We start from the raw sequence: 15,041 nt of genomic DNA, 5'->3' as shown, positions 1-15,041 counted from the left end.
TGTCACTGGATGTAATCATATTTCTATTCTGATTAAAAGGTAAAGCTATCCCTAAACAGGCCGTGGAGGCTCATAGAGTCGTGAGACGTCGAGGCCTCCACATTTTCTAGACACTTGGCTCACAGATGGCAGTGAGGTTATCAGCCTTACGCGTCGGCCGACCGCCATTTACCAACAGGAAAATATCTGTTATTCTAGAGGCTGAGTCGATCCCACGGCCATAGTGAGGCTGCAAGGATTAGGTAAACTGAAAAATCCAACGACCAAACAGAGAGTCGAACTTGTGACCTTTCGGCTTGTAGTATAGTGCAACAGACATAGGAAATTCATAATTGCGCCGCTTGAGAAGATTTTCATTGTCGGGTGTTAAAGCTGGTGGTACTTATTACAGCCACTGTAGTCTTATGGAAATGATCCATAAATTTCCTGTACACTGGATATGCGATTAGAGTAACATCCATTGAGAATTTAGCAGGAAGTCCGTTAAATTTGATACATAAGCTTTCGCACTACTAACTCCACCTGCTTTCTCCTGAATTCATTCCCAGTCCTACATATTGTAGAAAGATAAATCGAGGCTGAAGTTTAAGATCACCTTATAAGAATAACAAACACACGTAGTTAATAATAACCTTTTTCTTTATACAGTAAACTAAACTTCACATACAAGCACAAAAATATTTTAAATACTCCCATAATGAACAGGGTACACTGAAAAAAAAAAGGACTGTTCCCTCGTTCGTGAAATTGTACCCATAACTTTCGTTCAAGTAAACTGTTAAAGTGCTATGAAAACACGAAAATTCCGTAATTTCAATGATAAGTTTCATGTTTACTGATATTTCATATTGGATATATTCAAATATTACTTTGCCTTTTGCAAGGTATTGCTTTTGTATCCAGCAAACTTAAGGTAGGCGGAATTTCTTGGCCTACTACTAAAGTTCTTCGTCGAAGCAAAATAACAACAATAATAACATTATTAGAACTGCAGAACTATCATTCTGCGCAAAAGAAAAGTAGGGTTTATGAGATATATTCGGAGTTCGTAGCTGTTCATTATTTAAGAATTAAAGTTGCCGAGTGATTTGATCTTCTTAACTGTTTTATGATTCATTTTTCATTCTAGTCAGAAAGAGGGCTCTCTCAAAGGAAGCATTCCTATTCTCCTTTAGCATAAAAGAGGTAACTTCCGCTGTAGCTCTCGCTTTCTTCCTCCTTTTATAATCCCGGAGGATGTTAATAATTTGTCTTTCTTGGCTCGATACGCCTTGCACAGGGGCCCAAGTACGTCCGCTCACGGTCGAGTGATTGACGGGGCTTTAGTTCATTTCTGTTTTTTTCTTAAAAAAAATTCCTACAGTCTTCATCATGTCATCATAATGGAAAATTGAAACGGTGGTTAGAAGGGTGGATGGTAGGAGGATGAGAAACTTCAGTAAAGGATTGGGTGAGAAGTGAATAATGCCGGAAAAGGATAAAAGCAGAGAGAAACTAGAAGAGAAATGTGATTATGAAAGTTAGTACGAAGCCATCTTTTTAGAAAGAAATGACAATTAATGACGAAAATAGTTCTACGTCTTTTTACTAAGCTAAAAGGAAATCTCCTTTCAAAATCTGATGTAACAAGTTTTTGTGATGTGTGGGTCTAGCCGAAGGCAGGAAATCTGTTAGGTTGAAGCTTTTAATATATTGAAGAGGTACTTTAAGGTGGAAGTGATGTACGACCCGTGGACTAGCTTACGAGCTGCCTGAACGTCGTCTTGTTATCAATCATCCATGCTAGCAGCAGGGGAAGCTAGTGGCAAACACATGCTGCGCGCAGCGCCCTCCGAGGCCAGCTAGTCGGCAAGCCTAAGACGGGGATGCTGAATGGAGGACGTGGGTTCAGACAAGGCGTGACATCTCCCAGTCGAACTGGCGCTCAGATACCGTCCTAATGAGGCAGAGATCTCCCGCAAAATGTCCGTGTTCGACTCGCAGAGAATTCTCACACTGTTCGTGTACAGAATACTAGAACATAACGCCTTTTGGTGATAACGTAGCGGCCAGGACTAAAAAAAAAACATGCAGTACTAAGGCATTAGAAGTAAGTAAAGTAAAGCTATCCTTGTACCAGGCCTTGAAGGCCATAGGGTTGTGAGACGTTGAGGGTCCCACACTATCTAGACAATCGGCTCAAAGATGGCGGTAAGGTTGTCAGCCTTACGCGCCGGCCGCGCTTTACTCCCCAGGAAAATTATTTAATTAACTCCTGGTACTCATTTCTGTTAAGGGCTGAGTAAACTCCAGGGCCTAGAAGCCAAGTGCCAAAAGTTTACTGCCGCTGATATCAAAATCTGTTATCGCGTACGAATTTGGACTAATTCCATTCGCATCCTATGTTCCTAACCTTCCTCTCTAACATATATCTTAATGTTATCTTGTCACTGCCTTCCCGGTTTCTCAAGCGATAACTTTTGAAGAGGTTTCCGGAACAGAACGCTATATGTATTCCTGGGTTCTTGAACCCGAGATTTCCAGCCCATTGTATGAGGTAAAAGGTAAGGACAAAGCTGTCCCTGTATTTAACTAATTAAGCAGTGCTCCATGAAGGTGTATGGAGAAGTGGATATATAGACCCAGGTTTTCTTGTTCTCGGCACTACTTGAAGGTGAGTGGTCAGCTTCCCATCTCAACTGCCCCCGGTACCCATTCGATAGGAGGATCGGTAGACCCCAGGGCCGGTCTGGACGCCGTGGAGAAAAGAAAAATCTGGCACTGACAGTAAGCGAACCAAGGCCGTCCAGCGTAGCCCGTCGCTATACTGACTGAGGTATCCAAACTCCTTCCCAGCCCCTTCTAACGTCGTAAATTTAATAATACTAAAAACAGTAGGGGCGGGGTAAATCACTACTCTCCCGTCATGAGATCTGGTGTCCCATGGGTGTACAATCTACTTCTTAATTCCGAGTGTTTCGTTTTCAGTCACACTGTAGTTCAGAACCCAGACCATACACACATATAGAACAAGTGACCAAAAGGTTATCATTTTAAATTCCGAATGATCGGCCTCTTAGGACAATGGATGCAGTGCTTCAACTGTTTCATGCATTTATTCGTTCTCTGATTCTCTCTTGAAACCCACGTACGATATTTTTTTTTTGTTCCTAGAAGAAGAAGTTCTTAAAAATTCGTAGTTTATTTCAAACTAATTCCTTGGACCAGAATCCTTCTTGAGAAGCTAATAGTGTCCCGGCTACATCAGAAATCTCCAACATTTTATTGGAAATCGAAGGTTCATTGTTGTGTTCACAAGAATCTGCCACTGGACCCTGTGCCGAGCCAGATGAATCCAATCCACACCTTCCTGTCCTGTTTATTTTGGACTTATTTTAATATAATATCTTCGCCCAGATATTCCACGTGGTTTTCCTACAAAATTTTGAAAGCATTTCTTTTCCCTCCGCAAATTTCATTGATTTGGTCATTCAAATCATATTTGACTAAGAATAAAAATTGATAGGGAGCAGAGATAGCTCAGTCGGTATAGTGAGTGGAAACGGTCTGGACGACCGAGGGGTCGGAGTTGGAATCCTGGTAGGGTCAAGAATTTTTCTTCTCCACAGTGTCCAGACCGGCCCTGAGGACCGCCCAGCGTCCTATCCAATTGCTACCTGGAGCGCTTTCCTCGACGGTAAAGCGGCCTGGGCTTGAAGCTGACCGCTCATTTGCAGATGGTTCTGAGGACAATAAGATGTTCATCTATAAATCCACTCGCCTATAAGCCTTCATGGTTAAGTGCTTAATTAATTAAGCACAGGGGCAAATATTTACTTTCTATACAAATTAAGAAGCTCCTCATTATTAAGTTTTCTTGTCCCCTGTTTCTTCGAACCTCTGCTTGTAACACAGTAGTTGATAAGCTCAGCTTTCGCCTATTGTAATGCAGACGACTAAATAGAAAATATGATGGACTTAAACCTTAAATTGTTAATCTTCCTGATAATATTACGAAGTAATTAATCAATTCTTCCACCAGAACTGTAAAGATTGCCCTAGTAATTTAAGTTTATTTATGGAATATTGAAGATCATTTCCCCAAAACTATAACAGTCACATATGTATATCAAGGAAGGTCTTTTTTTGTTGTTTTGTTTTCTTTGCTTTGCTAAGCACCATCTAACACAAGCAAAGCTCAATAAACCAGGTTCTCGAGCAATACGCAAGAAACTGCATTTTGCTGATTGAAATAATTTGTAGAGATGTTTAAACTATGATATCTGGGGTCTTGAAATGTCTAGGTAGTCTCCAGAGAGATCACTCACCATCGCACCAAGTTCGGTCGCGGGAGGCTCCAGGGTGCCAAAATATATAGAGGAAAGAGAAACAGGTCCACACTCCTATTTTTATATGAGCGTAGTCATTGTATTAAAATTAGAAGTTTTGAAATTTGCGTTGTAGTAGAACCCAGTTGTACACTTCCTAGAGAAGTCTGAAAATTTGTGTTTGACATATTTCCTAGTATGTTTTATTTTCAAGACGTATTATCCATAAGAGGCACAAAAAGTAACCTATGAGAAAATGGCTCATCCCACCGAGATCCACCCGGTCCGAACTTGGACGGAAGATAGCTTTATGCATAAATGAAGTAATTCTTGTAAGGCAGACAATGTCGGGAGATTCTAGAACATGGTTACTAGTCTCGCAGGACTGGGAGCCAAGAATAACTGTGCTGGCGAGGACCAGCAGCAATTTTCTCTATTACTGATAGACCGATCTATCGACAGATCTGCAAAAGCTTAAAATTTAAAGTAACAGTACAGATAAGGGCTAACGTTAGATTTCATACATTTGAATGCCGGACTGCTGCCTAGAAATTAGTTTGCTTCCGGAAGGCCCTCATACTGACCAAACCTCATGAAGGTTTTCCCTAGTTTTATTCAGTCTCACGAAAAATTCTTAATTGGTATTCAAATTCCAAGTTGCACTGAATGCAGACCATCTAGTTTTAAGATCTAATCCGTCCTGACATAGCCCTCCCAACGTTGAGTCGAAATTTTGCTCTACTTCCAACATTACTATCAAAATTCCGATCACAAGCACTAAAGTCCCTGCTCAATTCTTTCGTCTGCTAGTAACAAAATCCACCTCCTGACTTTATCTTGTTCAGTTCCTAACGTTTCACCCTTTCTCAAAAGTACTTTTATCAGAGTGAGGAGGCGGCACTTCCTGGGAACCTTCAAAGCAGGATTTCCTTGTTACCTCTTGAAAATGTAGCGTCTGTCACTATTGCCGCCACTTTATCTTCTCTGGCTCCCTCTCTCTGCGTGTTGTATACCAAGCGAACACAACACTCAGACGACTCAGACAGCCTCAACTACGAACAAACGATCGGCCTCTGAAGAGTAGACAACTCCACATTGACACAGCTGGTCGCCCGAGAAGACTTTATTGTAGGTTTATACCATAGCCTTTAGCCCCATCAAGACCGGAGTCAAAAGCGGATTCAAATTTATATTACGACGGACGGTCAGTAGGCCAGCCTATCTTAGTGCCAAGCACCTATCTGGGGCCCAAGACCAGATTTTTTATTACTGTCAGACAGTTGTGGGTTTCTTGATGTGGGGCGTCCTCTCTGACAAGAGGAAGTGTCTGTCGTTCACAATTGCTGCTGGTCCTTGCCAGCGCAGTTATTTTAGGTCCCCGTCCCGTGGGAATCATGACTATATTTTAATGTCTCAGGTTCGAGACTTTCTCAACCTGGAGGGCCAGGTTCCCGTATTTATAACCACCAAGAACAGGATGGTCCAGTTATAACCCAAACCCCTGGGGTTCATTTTCGTCGCCTCCTACGACTTGGAGGGCCAGGTTCCCGTATTTATAACCACCAAGAACAGGATGGTCCAGTTATAACCCAAACCCCTGGGGTTCATTTTCGTCGCCTCTTACAACTTATTTGGTGGTATTCGAACCCGCCTCCACGTGGGGATATAAAAGACTGAATTTTCATATATAAGAATTCAGTTCGTACCTCGCAGGAAACATATTACATCTGCATTAAAAAGACCACATGTCAGTGATATTCAGGGAAACAGTCGCTGTTTATTGTGAGTACCATATGAAACACACAGATACGATCTGTGTGCAGAATGCAGGGTTTTAGTATTTAAAGCGTATACGTGTAGTAATCACTGAGCTTTAATGGGTCAGTTATTAAAATTACATACAGGACAAGGTAAAGCATCACTATCTGATGATGAGATGTCTTAGTCTTTCCTCCTGTCATATCAGTTATCAGCAGTCTGTTTTGTGCAGGTGTTCGTGGATTGCGTGGGGTGCAGATCACCGTCCCAGAGGCGGTTCCTACTGGCGATCTGGCGAGACTCAACTGTGACTACGACCTGGAGAAAGACCAGCTGTACACCATCAAATGGTACCGTGGAGACGAAGAATTTTACCGCTTCGTGCCCAAGGAATCACCACCAACCAGGGTGTTCCCACTGCAGGGTATTCACGTTGACGTAAGTACCCCTGCCAGAGTGACAGTTCGCACATTGTGTTAAGGAAATATGACCCAGGTGTGCTAGCCTAAATTGCAAAGCGGTGATTCTCAACCTTTTGCGTCTTGCGTCCCATAAGTTATTTTGTCAGATTACCACAGTCCTGCAGTAGTTACATGAAGGTCTCTCTTTTGCCAAGAAATGTATTTTTACGATTATGTATAATTCAGTATATTGTATCATATAGAGTCCTTTCTATGCAACGGCCGCGAGGTAAGCAAATACACCAGAGCCGTTTCTACACAACGGATCGACAAACACTTTCCCGCGGCAACGGATACACATGCAACAGACTTGTAGAAACAGTGTAGTTCCGCTAACAGTAACCTGAATTTAATTGCTCAAGCTTTTGCAAGGTTTATTAGAAGGAAAATTTGAGAGCAGAGAGATGAAGCTTCCCGGAATACAAGGAAGTCTTTATGTAACTGAGTTCAGTGTGATTCGGTTAATGTCGTTCGAGTCCTCATGTCCCTGGCCAACGGAGTGTTCATACCCCAACATCGAGACACGCTGGGATACACCGACGTACGTAATTTCTTGGTTCACGTTGTTCTGTTCCCCGCAATTATTTGTTCGGACATCCGGATACTATGGATAAGGTCGTTTGTTCCTTAATACGACAAACAGGGATCACTATGTAACTGCATGGAGTGACTTTGTGACGCATGTGTTGTCATTAACTCACGCGAAAACGGTTTTCTGCGCTGTTGTGAAATCACCAACGCTGTCACGGAGTTACCATGTTGACATTGAGTCATCCACACTGACATGGAGTCACCCACGTTGTCACTGAGTCATCCACGCTGTAACGGATTCACCTATAATGATATGGAATCATCCACCCTGTCATGGAGTCACCGATGCTTACACGGAGTCACCTACACTGTCAGAGTTTTATTCACGCTCTCACGGAGTCACCACTCTGACATGGAGTCACCTGTGCTGTCACAAAATAGCCCTGGTTTACGCTAAGCCGATGGATTTTACTTCAAGTATGGTACGTAACAGGGAAACAAAAGTAGGATTTGAAGTTCTTGCAGCGGTCGTTATAGAGAGTTCTGTTTTCTGGGATATAACGCCATGTATTCCGCTGAAAATCAACCTACAGTTCGAAGTACATGTCGCCTCAACATTCAAGTTAGAAACATAAAGCAAGCAAGAAACCATCCTGAAGTAGGCAGCTCTGCTTCTTATATGCTTCACGCTGAGTTTTCCGTGGCTTATTCTTTAACCCTGAAGATGAAGGCGACATATGCCTGCGAAACGTTGGTTCACTTCAAATTGAGTACTCGGCGTAATATAATTTGAATATTGGAATCTTCATGGGTTTTATAGTCTCCAGTTTTCAGAATCTTATTTAGAGATATTTGGCAGGGCACTTTGAACTGGAAGCGACCCCGCGAAAGTCTCCGTACAGAACACAAATACAGAGAAGCGCAGGTACACATCCGAGCCTCATCAGAGATTCGAACTCACACTCTCAGTGTTCGAGTGGTAGGAGACAGTGTACGCCTGAAGACAGCAAGGCAACTGTCACGTATCAGGGGATTACTCGAGAATCGTTTACGTAAAACCGCTTCAACGTCCGCATGTAGCTAGATAAAATGTTGCGTTATAAAAGACGTACTATTTACAGAAGAGTCATTTGTGAGAAATAAGATTGAAAAGTTTGATATTTCACCTTCTCCCGTGCAGTAAATACTATCCTTGTCTTTTGGGATGTGTTGCCGTATAGTGCGATAGAAAGGCATCAACAATTCGGAGGAACCTGCTGCATCCATCTTCAGGTTAGAACAATAACCAGTCTGAAGTAGATTGCAGTATGCTTCTAAGAGATTTCGGCGTACTTCTACCGGACTTCATGGCGTCACGTTTTAGAAGAATTTCGAGTCTAAAAGAAAAATTCCTTCAGCTTCGGTAAGGAAGCAATGAAATTCGCATTGAAAAGTACTGTCTCCTGGAATGAAACGCTATCTCGTAGTCACCAACGCTTCTGAGGACGTTTCTACCTCTATCTTCAGGANCCCGAGCTTCAATGCCAATCCTGTTCTTGCAAACTGTTATGGCCCTGAATATACGTGTATACGAGCCATTCTCCTATCCAGTGGGTACCGGCAGCTCTTTCCACGGGGCTAAAGCGGCCGGGGCCTGAAGCTCACTACTCATCTTCAGCTAGTGCTGAGGTCAAGAAAACATGGATCTGTACATGCACTCCCCCATACGCCTTCATGGTCTAGTGCTTAATTAGCTAAACACAAGGACAACTTTACCTTTACACACACAGGCCTATCCGCAAAGTTGAGCACTCATCACAGATCAGAGATCACGAGAAACTTCCTTAATCTTATTAAGCGCGAATCCCAACAAAATTACATTTAGAAATTACGTTTATAACTAACAGCGACACGCACATTGGTGTGGAGGTGATACACGTAGGCTTGTATTCAGGAGGTGTTCTTTCGAATTTCGACCAGGACACCCGCCCATCTTACTAAGGTTATTCTTGGTTTTCCTTGGTACCTCCATACAAATTCTGGGATATTACCTCGATTAATCCACTTCTGTTTCCTTTCAGATTCTTTCAAATTCATTATGTATGAATCATCTTACCTTACTTACTTACTCATGGAGCTGGGCCCTTCTGGAGGAGCCGTCAATTGTGCAGCTACTCAAGAATTTCTCAGCATTTTATGGAACCCGAATGTTCATTACCTTGTTCACATTAGCCCCCCACTGGTCCCTAGCCTGAGTCAGACCAATCCATTGCATACCATCCCATCCTATCTATCTAAGATCCATTTTAATATGGTCCACCCGCTTACGCCTTTGTCTTCCAGGTGGTCTCTTTCCTTCTGGCTTTCCCACCAATATTCTATATGCATTCCTCATCACCCTCACTCTTGCTAAATGCCTTGCCCATCTCATCCTCCTTCATTTGATAATTCTAATTATACTTGGAGAAGAGTACAAGTTATGAAGCTCCTCATAATGCAGTTTTCTCCGACCTCAAGTCACTTAATATCTCTTCTGTCCAAATATTCTCCCCAGCACTCTGTTCCCAAACACCCTCGGTCTATGTTCCTCCCTTAATGTCAGAGACCAAGTTTCACATCCATACAGAACCACAGACAAAATTATAGTTTTGTACATTCTATTTTTTATGTTTTGGGACAGCAGACGAGAAGACTAAAGGTTCTAGACTGAATGGTAGTAATCATTACCCGAGTTCAATCTCCTCTTAATTTCTTCCTGGATCAGATTTCGATTTGTTATCGTTGTTCCCAAATATCTGAACTGTGCCACATTTTCAAGACATCTGTTTCCTATCTTTATGTCACGATTTTGCCCTGCATTTTGCTGACGAGATAGCAACATATACTTAGAATCATCTTACCACCCCATGGTATATAACATGAAACCCGTACCTCGCAGGAAACACTGGGCCTGCATTACAGAGAACAGTCGGTTAATGCTGTAAAGGTAAAAGTAAAGTTATCCATGGGCACAACGACTCCAAGAAAATGTATAGGGGAGTGGAGGTAAGCTCCACCATTCTTGACGTCGGCAGTAGATGGAGGATAATGGTCAGTTTCACGCCCCTTCTGCTTTACCCTCCGGTAAACAGGTCCCGGTACCAATTGTATAGGAGGCTCTGCTGGCCCCAGAGTCAGTCTGGAATTTATGGAGGAGAAAAAGAAAACTTTTGCCTCTATCGGAAATCGAACCCTAACTCCTCGATCGTCCATTCCATAGCGTAATCTCTATACCGAGATATCCCGACTCACATCGGTTAATTATTTGCAGGGAGTAATTTTTGTTGCTAGGCCACGCCATAGCTCAAGCGGTTAGTCGCTGGCTTCCCACCGCGGCGGCCCCGGTTCGATCCCTGGTCTGGTCAAGTGGGATTTGTGGTGAACAAAGTGGCGCTTGGGCGGGTTTTCTCCGAGTACTTCGGTTTCCCCTGCCAATCGTCATTCCACCAAATTCTCCATCATCATAATCACCCGGGGCAGGCTACAATAGGCCAATCAGTGGCCGCCGTGCCGAGTGGATCCATTTGGACTCCAACCCCCACTAAATTAATTTGATTTATTGTTTGAATAGTGTGGAAACCATAAATACACTCTGGGGGAAAGTGTAGAATTTATTAATGTTAAAGCAGATGGTACGTATATTTACCATTGTGCTGTAAAGAGTTACATGTCCTAAATTAATTCAGACGTAACGTGAAGTCAGGAGAGTAGAGTCAGAATGGGCAGTTCTTTTAAAAGTATTCGGTAACCGCAGAGTCTGCAGATTGTTGAGAAGAATATATATTGAATTTATTGTTCGTTGCTAACGTCAGCTGGATACGAAACTTGCTGAAATTGTTATAATTCTCCCCTCTTCGTCTCCTCTCAAGAGTTATCTCTGTGGAACTAAAAATTCTTCCGTATAATTCAGTACCTTTTAAATATAAGAGCAAATGGAAGTTACTTATTCTTACAAAAGGAAAAGGAAACTATGGGCCAAGAATGTTAAAAATATCAAGTTAAGAAGAAGAAATATTTCCCGCTGAAATATTATTGAGTAAAGCAACTCAACATACAGACCGTCTATTTAAACCTGGCCTGTGGTTTGCTCACAGAAAGCTAGAAAATTATGGTAAGAATTTGCGAGGCAGTGGTTGTAGATGCACTGTTGTATGGATGGGGGCCGACGCTCTGTAAATAAACCTCTGATTAACCCTTATTTTTTCCCCCTTGGCACTACAGTCGCAGTGGGCCTAGGCCTACCTCCATTAACTTTTCCGTTCATTTCGGTTTTCTGAATCTTACACGTTTGGTAGGACTCCTTGGGCGGGTGATCTACCTGTACACAAACACAGAAAAACGCACACACACACACACAAACTAAATATCCATGCCATGAGTGGGATTCGAACCCAAGATCCCGGTTTCCAAGAGAGCGTAGACAGTACATGCCTTAGACCGCTCGGCTACCGTGACCGACTGATAAAGACTTACACACCTCACAATTCCCATCTCAGTTAATGGACTAGACCAAAGCCACTGCGCATTCTATTGATAACGGCCAGGACCACAATATTCGTATAGTCAATGTGGATCTTTTCAACCAAGGGTGAAGAGGAGTGAACAATGACAACAAAGCTGTAAAACCAATTGTCCATCTGTCTGTGAGGTAATAACTTTTATGTATTTCCGAATCCAATTCTGTATACGGAATGAATGTTGTAAAATGACTTTCTTTTAGAGTAACCTTAAGGTTGATTTTAGCAGCAGATTTCCGGTCACACCGCACCGGTCTTGTGCGCATGTGCTAGAGATATGTAGTGACTAGGGAGAGTTAACTGTCGTTACCGAGGTTTATAGTTTCCTGTCGCCAAGAAAGCCATAAACGTGAACCTGTAGTCAGTACCATGGCCACTGCTGAAATTGCACCATTGATCAAGGAAGAACTTGCCCATCTGTACTTAAAGAAATTAACTCTAGGAACCATTACAGAATGTTTTCTGCGTTGTACAGCGTGACGCAGAAGAAAATGCAGCTACCTTTACATTAACTTGTTCCTTATTCTTCACTAATCCAGAGAGCACTGCCGCTTGAAAGAAAGACGTGTAAGAGAAAGGTACAGAAACGGAGGAGACATCAATTGAACAGCCTGTTGCGTTATTTCAAGCCTGGAAATTACGTAATACATGAGCAGTGCTCAGTAGCCTCGGTGTTCATGAACAAATGTGTTGATTCACGTTAAATATTAAGTGCTGTGAATCACTGTAAACAACAGTGACATTTTGAGTTCATATTTCGGTGGCGTAATACGGAGACAGTCTGTGTGCAAAGAGCTTAATCTTCATGCATTTAAATTAGGCAGCCTGCATTACAAGCATGCAGTAACATCTTCGAAGCTAGGAACTGTCTCAGTATTTGCTTGAAGACAAAATCAAGAAAACCTGCGTCGAAATGGGAAAGAACGTACTTCTTCTACGTAATATATACAAATTCAGATCGTACCTCACAGGGAACATACTATATCCCGTTACGAAGAAATCTCGGTTAATGTTGTCTTGGGAAATAGAAAATGTGAAAACCATACAGGGCAAATGAATATAGACCATATGGGAAAAATGCAGAGATTTGTAATGTTAAAGCAGGTGGTACGTATAGTAACCAGTGCGCTTTAGTATGTTGAGATCTAAATGAGATAGATAGAAATTCACACAATTATAAGTATTTATTAAAATTGATGCATATTTAGGTATTTATTACAAAGTAAAACGAAAACCTATGAAGTTCATGTCGGTTCTTACATCAGTCAGTCAGTAAGTCTATACCTGATACCAGCGCCTACATTACGGGTCATTTTTACATCAATTTGATACAAAGTTTCACTGAAAATTATCGGGCATTTCCAATTTTCAACCATAATTACCTTTAATAAAAATCCGGTTTATATAAGGCTATAAATTGACAATTTTAAGTGCATCGTAAAAGGTAAAGGTAAAGATGTCCCTGTATTTAACTAACTAAGCGCTACGCCATGAAGGCGTATGAGGGAGTGGATGTATAGATCCACGTTCTCCTGACCTCGGCGCACATCATAAATAGTTAATCAAATTGTGGTGACATTCGATATCCTAAAGAGCGAAGCCTCCATAAACAAGCCGTAAAGCAATAAACTGCAAAGAACGTCTGTGGGAATTGTGTGTACGCTACTGCGTTATGGAGTATAGCTTTTCCAGTCTTGAAAAGGAAATTGGGAAGCTGCAGTCGGAACCGGAAGGCACACAATTCGCACCTCTCCATTATGAATGATCTTAGCTCTTCCGCATAGATATCAGGAACATGTATTGGGTAGGAGGCTGGGTGGGCCCCAGAGACAGTCTGGACGACGTGCAGAGGAGAAAATTCTTGACCCTACCAGGACTCGAACTTCGACCAGTCGGCTATCCAGCCCATAGCCAGTCGCTATACCGCCTACGCTATCCCGGCATCTTGTTCTGTGATGAAGAAGCGAAAATGGTTATCATACAATGAAGATTTTCTGAGAAATATTGGGTTTGGAACGGGGTCCACTCAGCCTCGTGAGGGTATTTGAGGAGCTATTTCAAGAAAATAGCGGCTCCGGTCTAGACAATCGAGAATAACGGCCGTGGGGATCCGTAGCACTGACCACGCGGCATATTCTATCCGCAAATTTGGCACTAACTTCGTCGAGAAACGGCGGTCGCTCGGTCGGTATAGTTCGATTGCGGACTACAGGCCAAAAGGTTTTTTTAGGTTGAAGCTTCAGCCTCTGAATATACGTGCTCTCCATGAGTTTGTACGATTTGCCCGACTACGCAGTCTCTGTGCTTTCATCTTTCACCGTATGCCTGAGGACCATGCACATGTGTCCTCGGCCCTCTGTCTAGCACATCCTTCACCGTATGCCTGAGGACCATGCAGATGAATCCTCGGTCCTCTGTCTAGCACATCTTTCACCGTATGCCTGAGGACCATGCACATGAATCCTCGGTCCTCTCTCTAGCACATTCTTCACCGTATGCCTGAGGACCATGCAGATGAATCCTCGGTCCTCTGTCTAGCACATCTTTCACCGTATGCCTGAGGACCATGCACATGAATCCTCGGTCCTCTCTCTAGCACATTCTTCACCGTATGCCTGAGGACCATGCAGATGAATCCTCGGTCCTCTGTCTAGCACATCTTTCACCGTATGCCTGAGGACCATGCACATGAATCCTCGGTCCTCTCTCTAGCACATTCTTCACCGTATGCCTGAGGACCATGCAGATGAATCCTCGGTCCTCTGTCTAGCACATCTTTCACCGTATGCCTGAGGACCATGCACATGAATCCTCGGTCCTCTCTCTAGCACATTCTTCACCGTATGCCTGAGGACCATGCAGATGAATCCTCGGTCCTCTGTCTAGCACATCTTTCACCGTATGCCTGAGGACCATGCACATGAATCCTCGGTCCTCTCTCTAGCACATTCTTCACCGTATGCCTGAGGACCATGCAGATGAATCCTCGGTCCTCTGTCTAGCACATCTTTCACCGTATGCCTGAGGACCATGTACATGAATCCTCGGCCCTCTGTCTAGCACATTCTTACACTACTCCCCCATCTTTTGCCGGACCAGCACAACCGGCTCTTTGAAGGGCCGTGCTGGTTTTGCTGTTGCTTGACTCGGTTCTGTGTGAGAGACAAAGGGTACAGGCAGATCATTTTGCCCTTCGGCGAGGGAACGCGAACTGGCCTTCTGTCTTCCAAATGCCTCCTGCTCCCTATACAGAAGTCCCACGAGGAAAGGTCAGTATTCTGGGTGGACACAGTATCGATCATTCTAAGCAAAAGGTGTATAAGTACATGTGTCTTATTCCGAACGGTTTCCGAGATAAGCTGTTTCACTGTACACTCTACACTGTACAGACGAGCAACACGCCGTGTCCTCAAACGAGTTGCAGTGATGTTGACGGTAGAATTATCGAA

At 43.1% G+C, this 15,041-nt stretch overlaps 1 protein-coding gene across 2 annotated transcripts in view; it reads left to right on the top strand.

Annotated features, from left to right (window-relative positions):
• LOC111862937 overlaps positions 1–15,041 on the top strand; it is a 478,990-nt gene that overhangs the window by 304,880 nt on the left and 159,069 nt on the right. For both annotated transcript variants that reach the window (XM_033750859.1, XM_023848807.2), the window contains one exon: positions 6,298–6,503. In XM_033750859.1, coding sequence (XP_033606750.1) covers positions 6,298–6,503 — 206 coding nt within the window. The remainder of the gene's footprint in view (positions 1–6,297; positions 6,504–15,041) is intronic.

This window comes from Cryptotermes secundus, unplaced genomic scaffold (genome assembly GCF_002891405.2).
Source record: "Cryptotermes secundus unplaced genomic scaffold, Csec_1.0 scaffold697, whole genome shotgun sequence".
Classification (NCBI taxonomy): domain Eukaryota; kingdom Metazoa; phylum Arthropoda; class Insecta; order Blattodea; family Kalotermitidae; genus Cryptotermes; species Cryptotermes secundus.
This window is presented reverse-complemented; position numbering and strand designations above follow the sequence as displayed.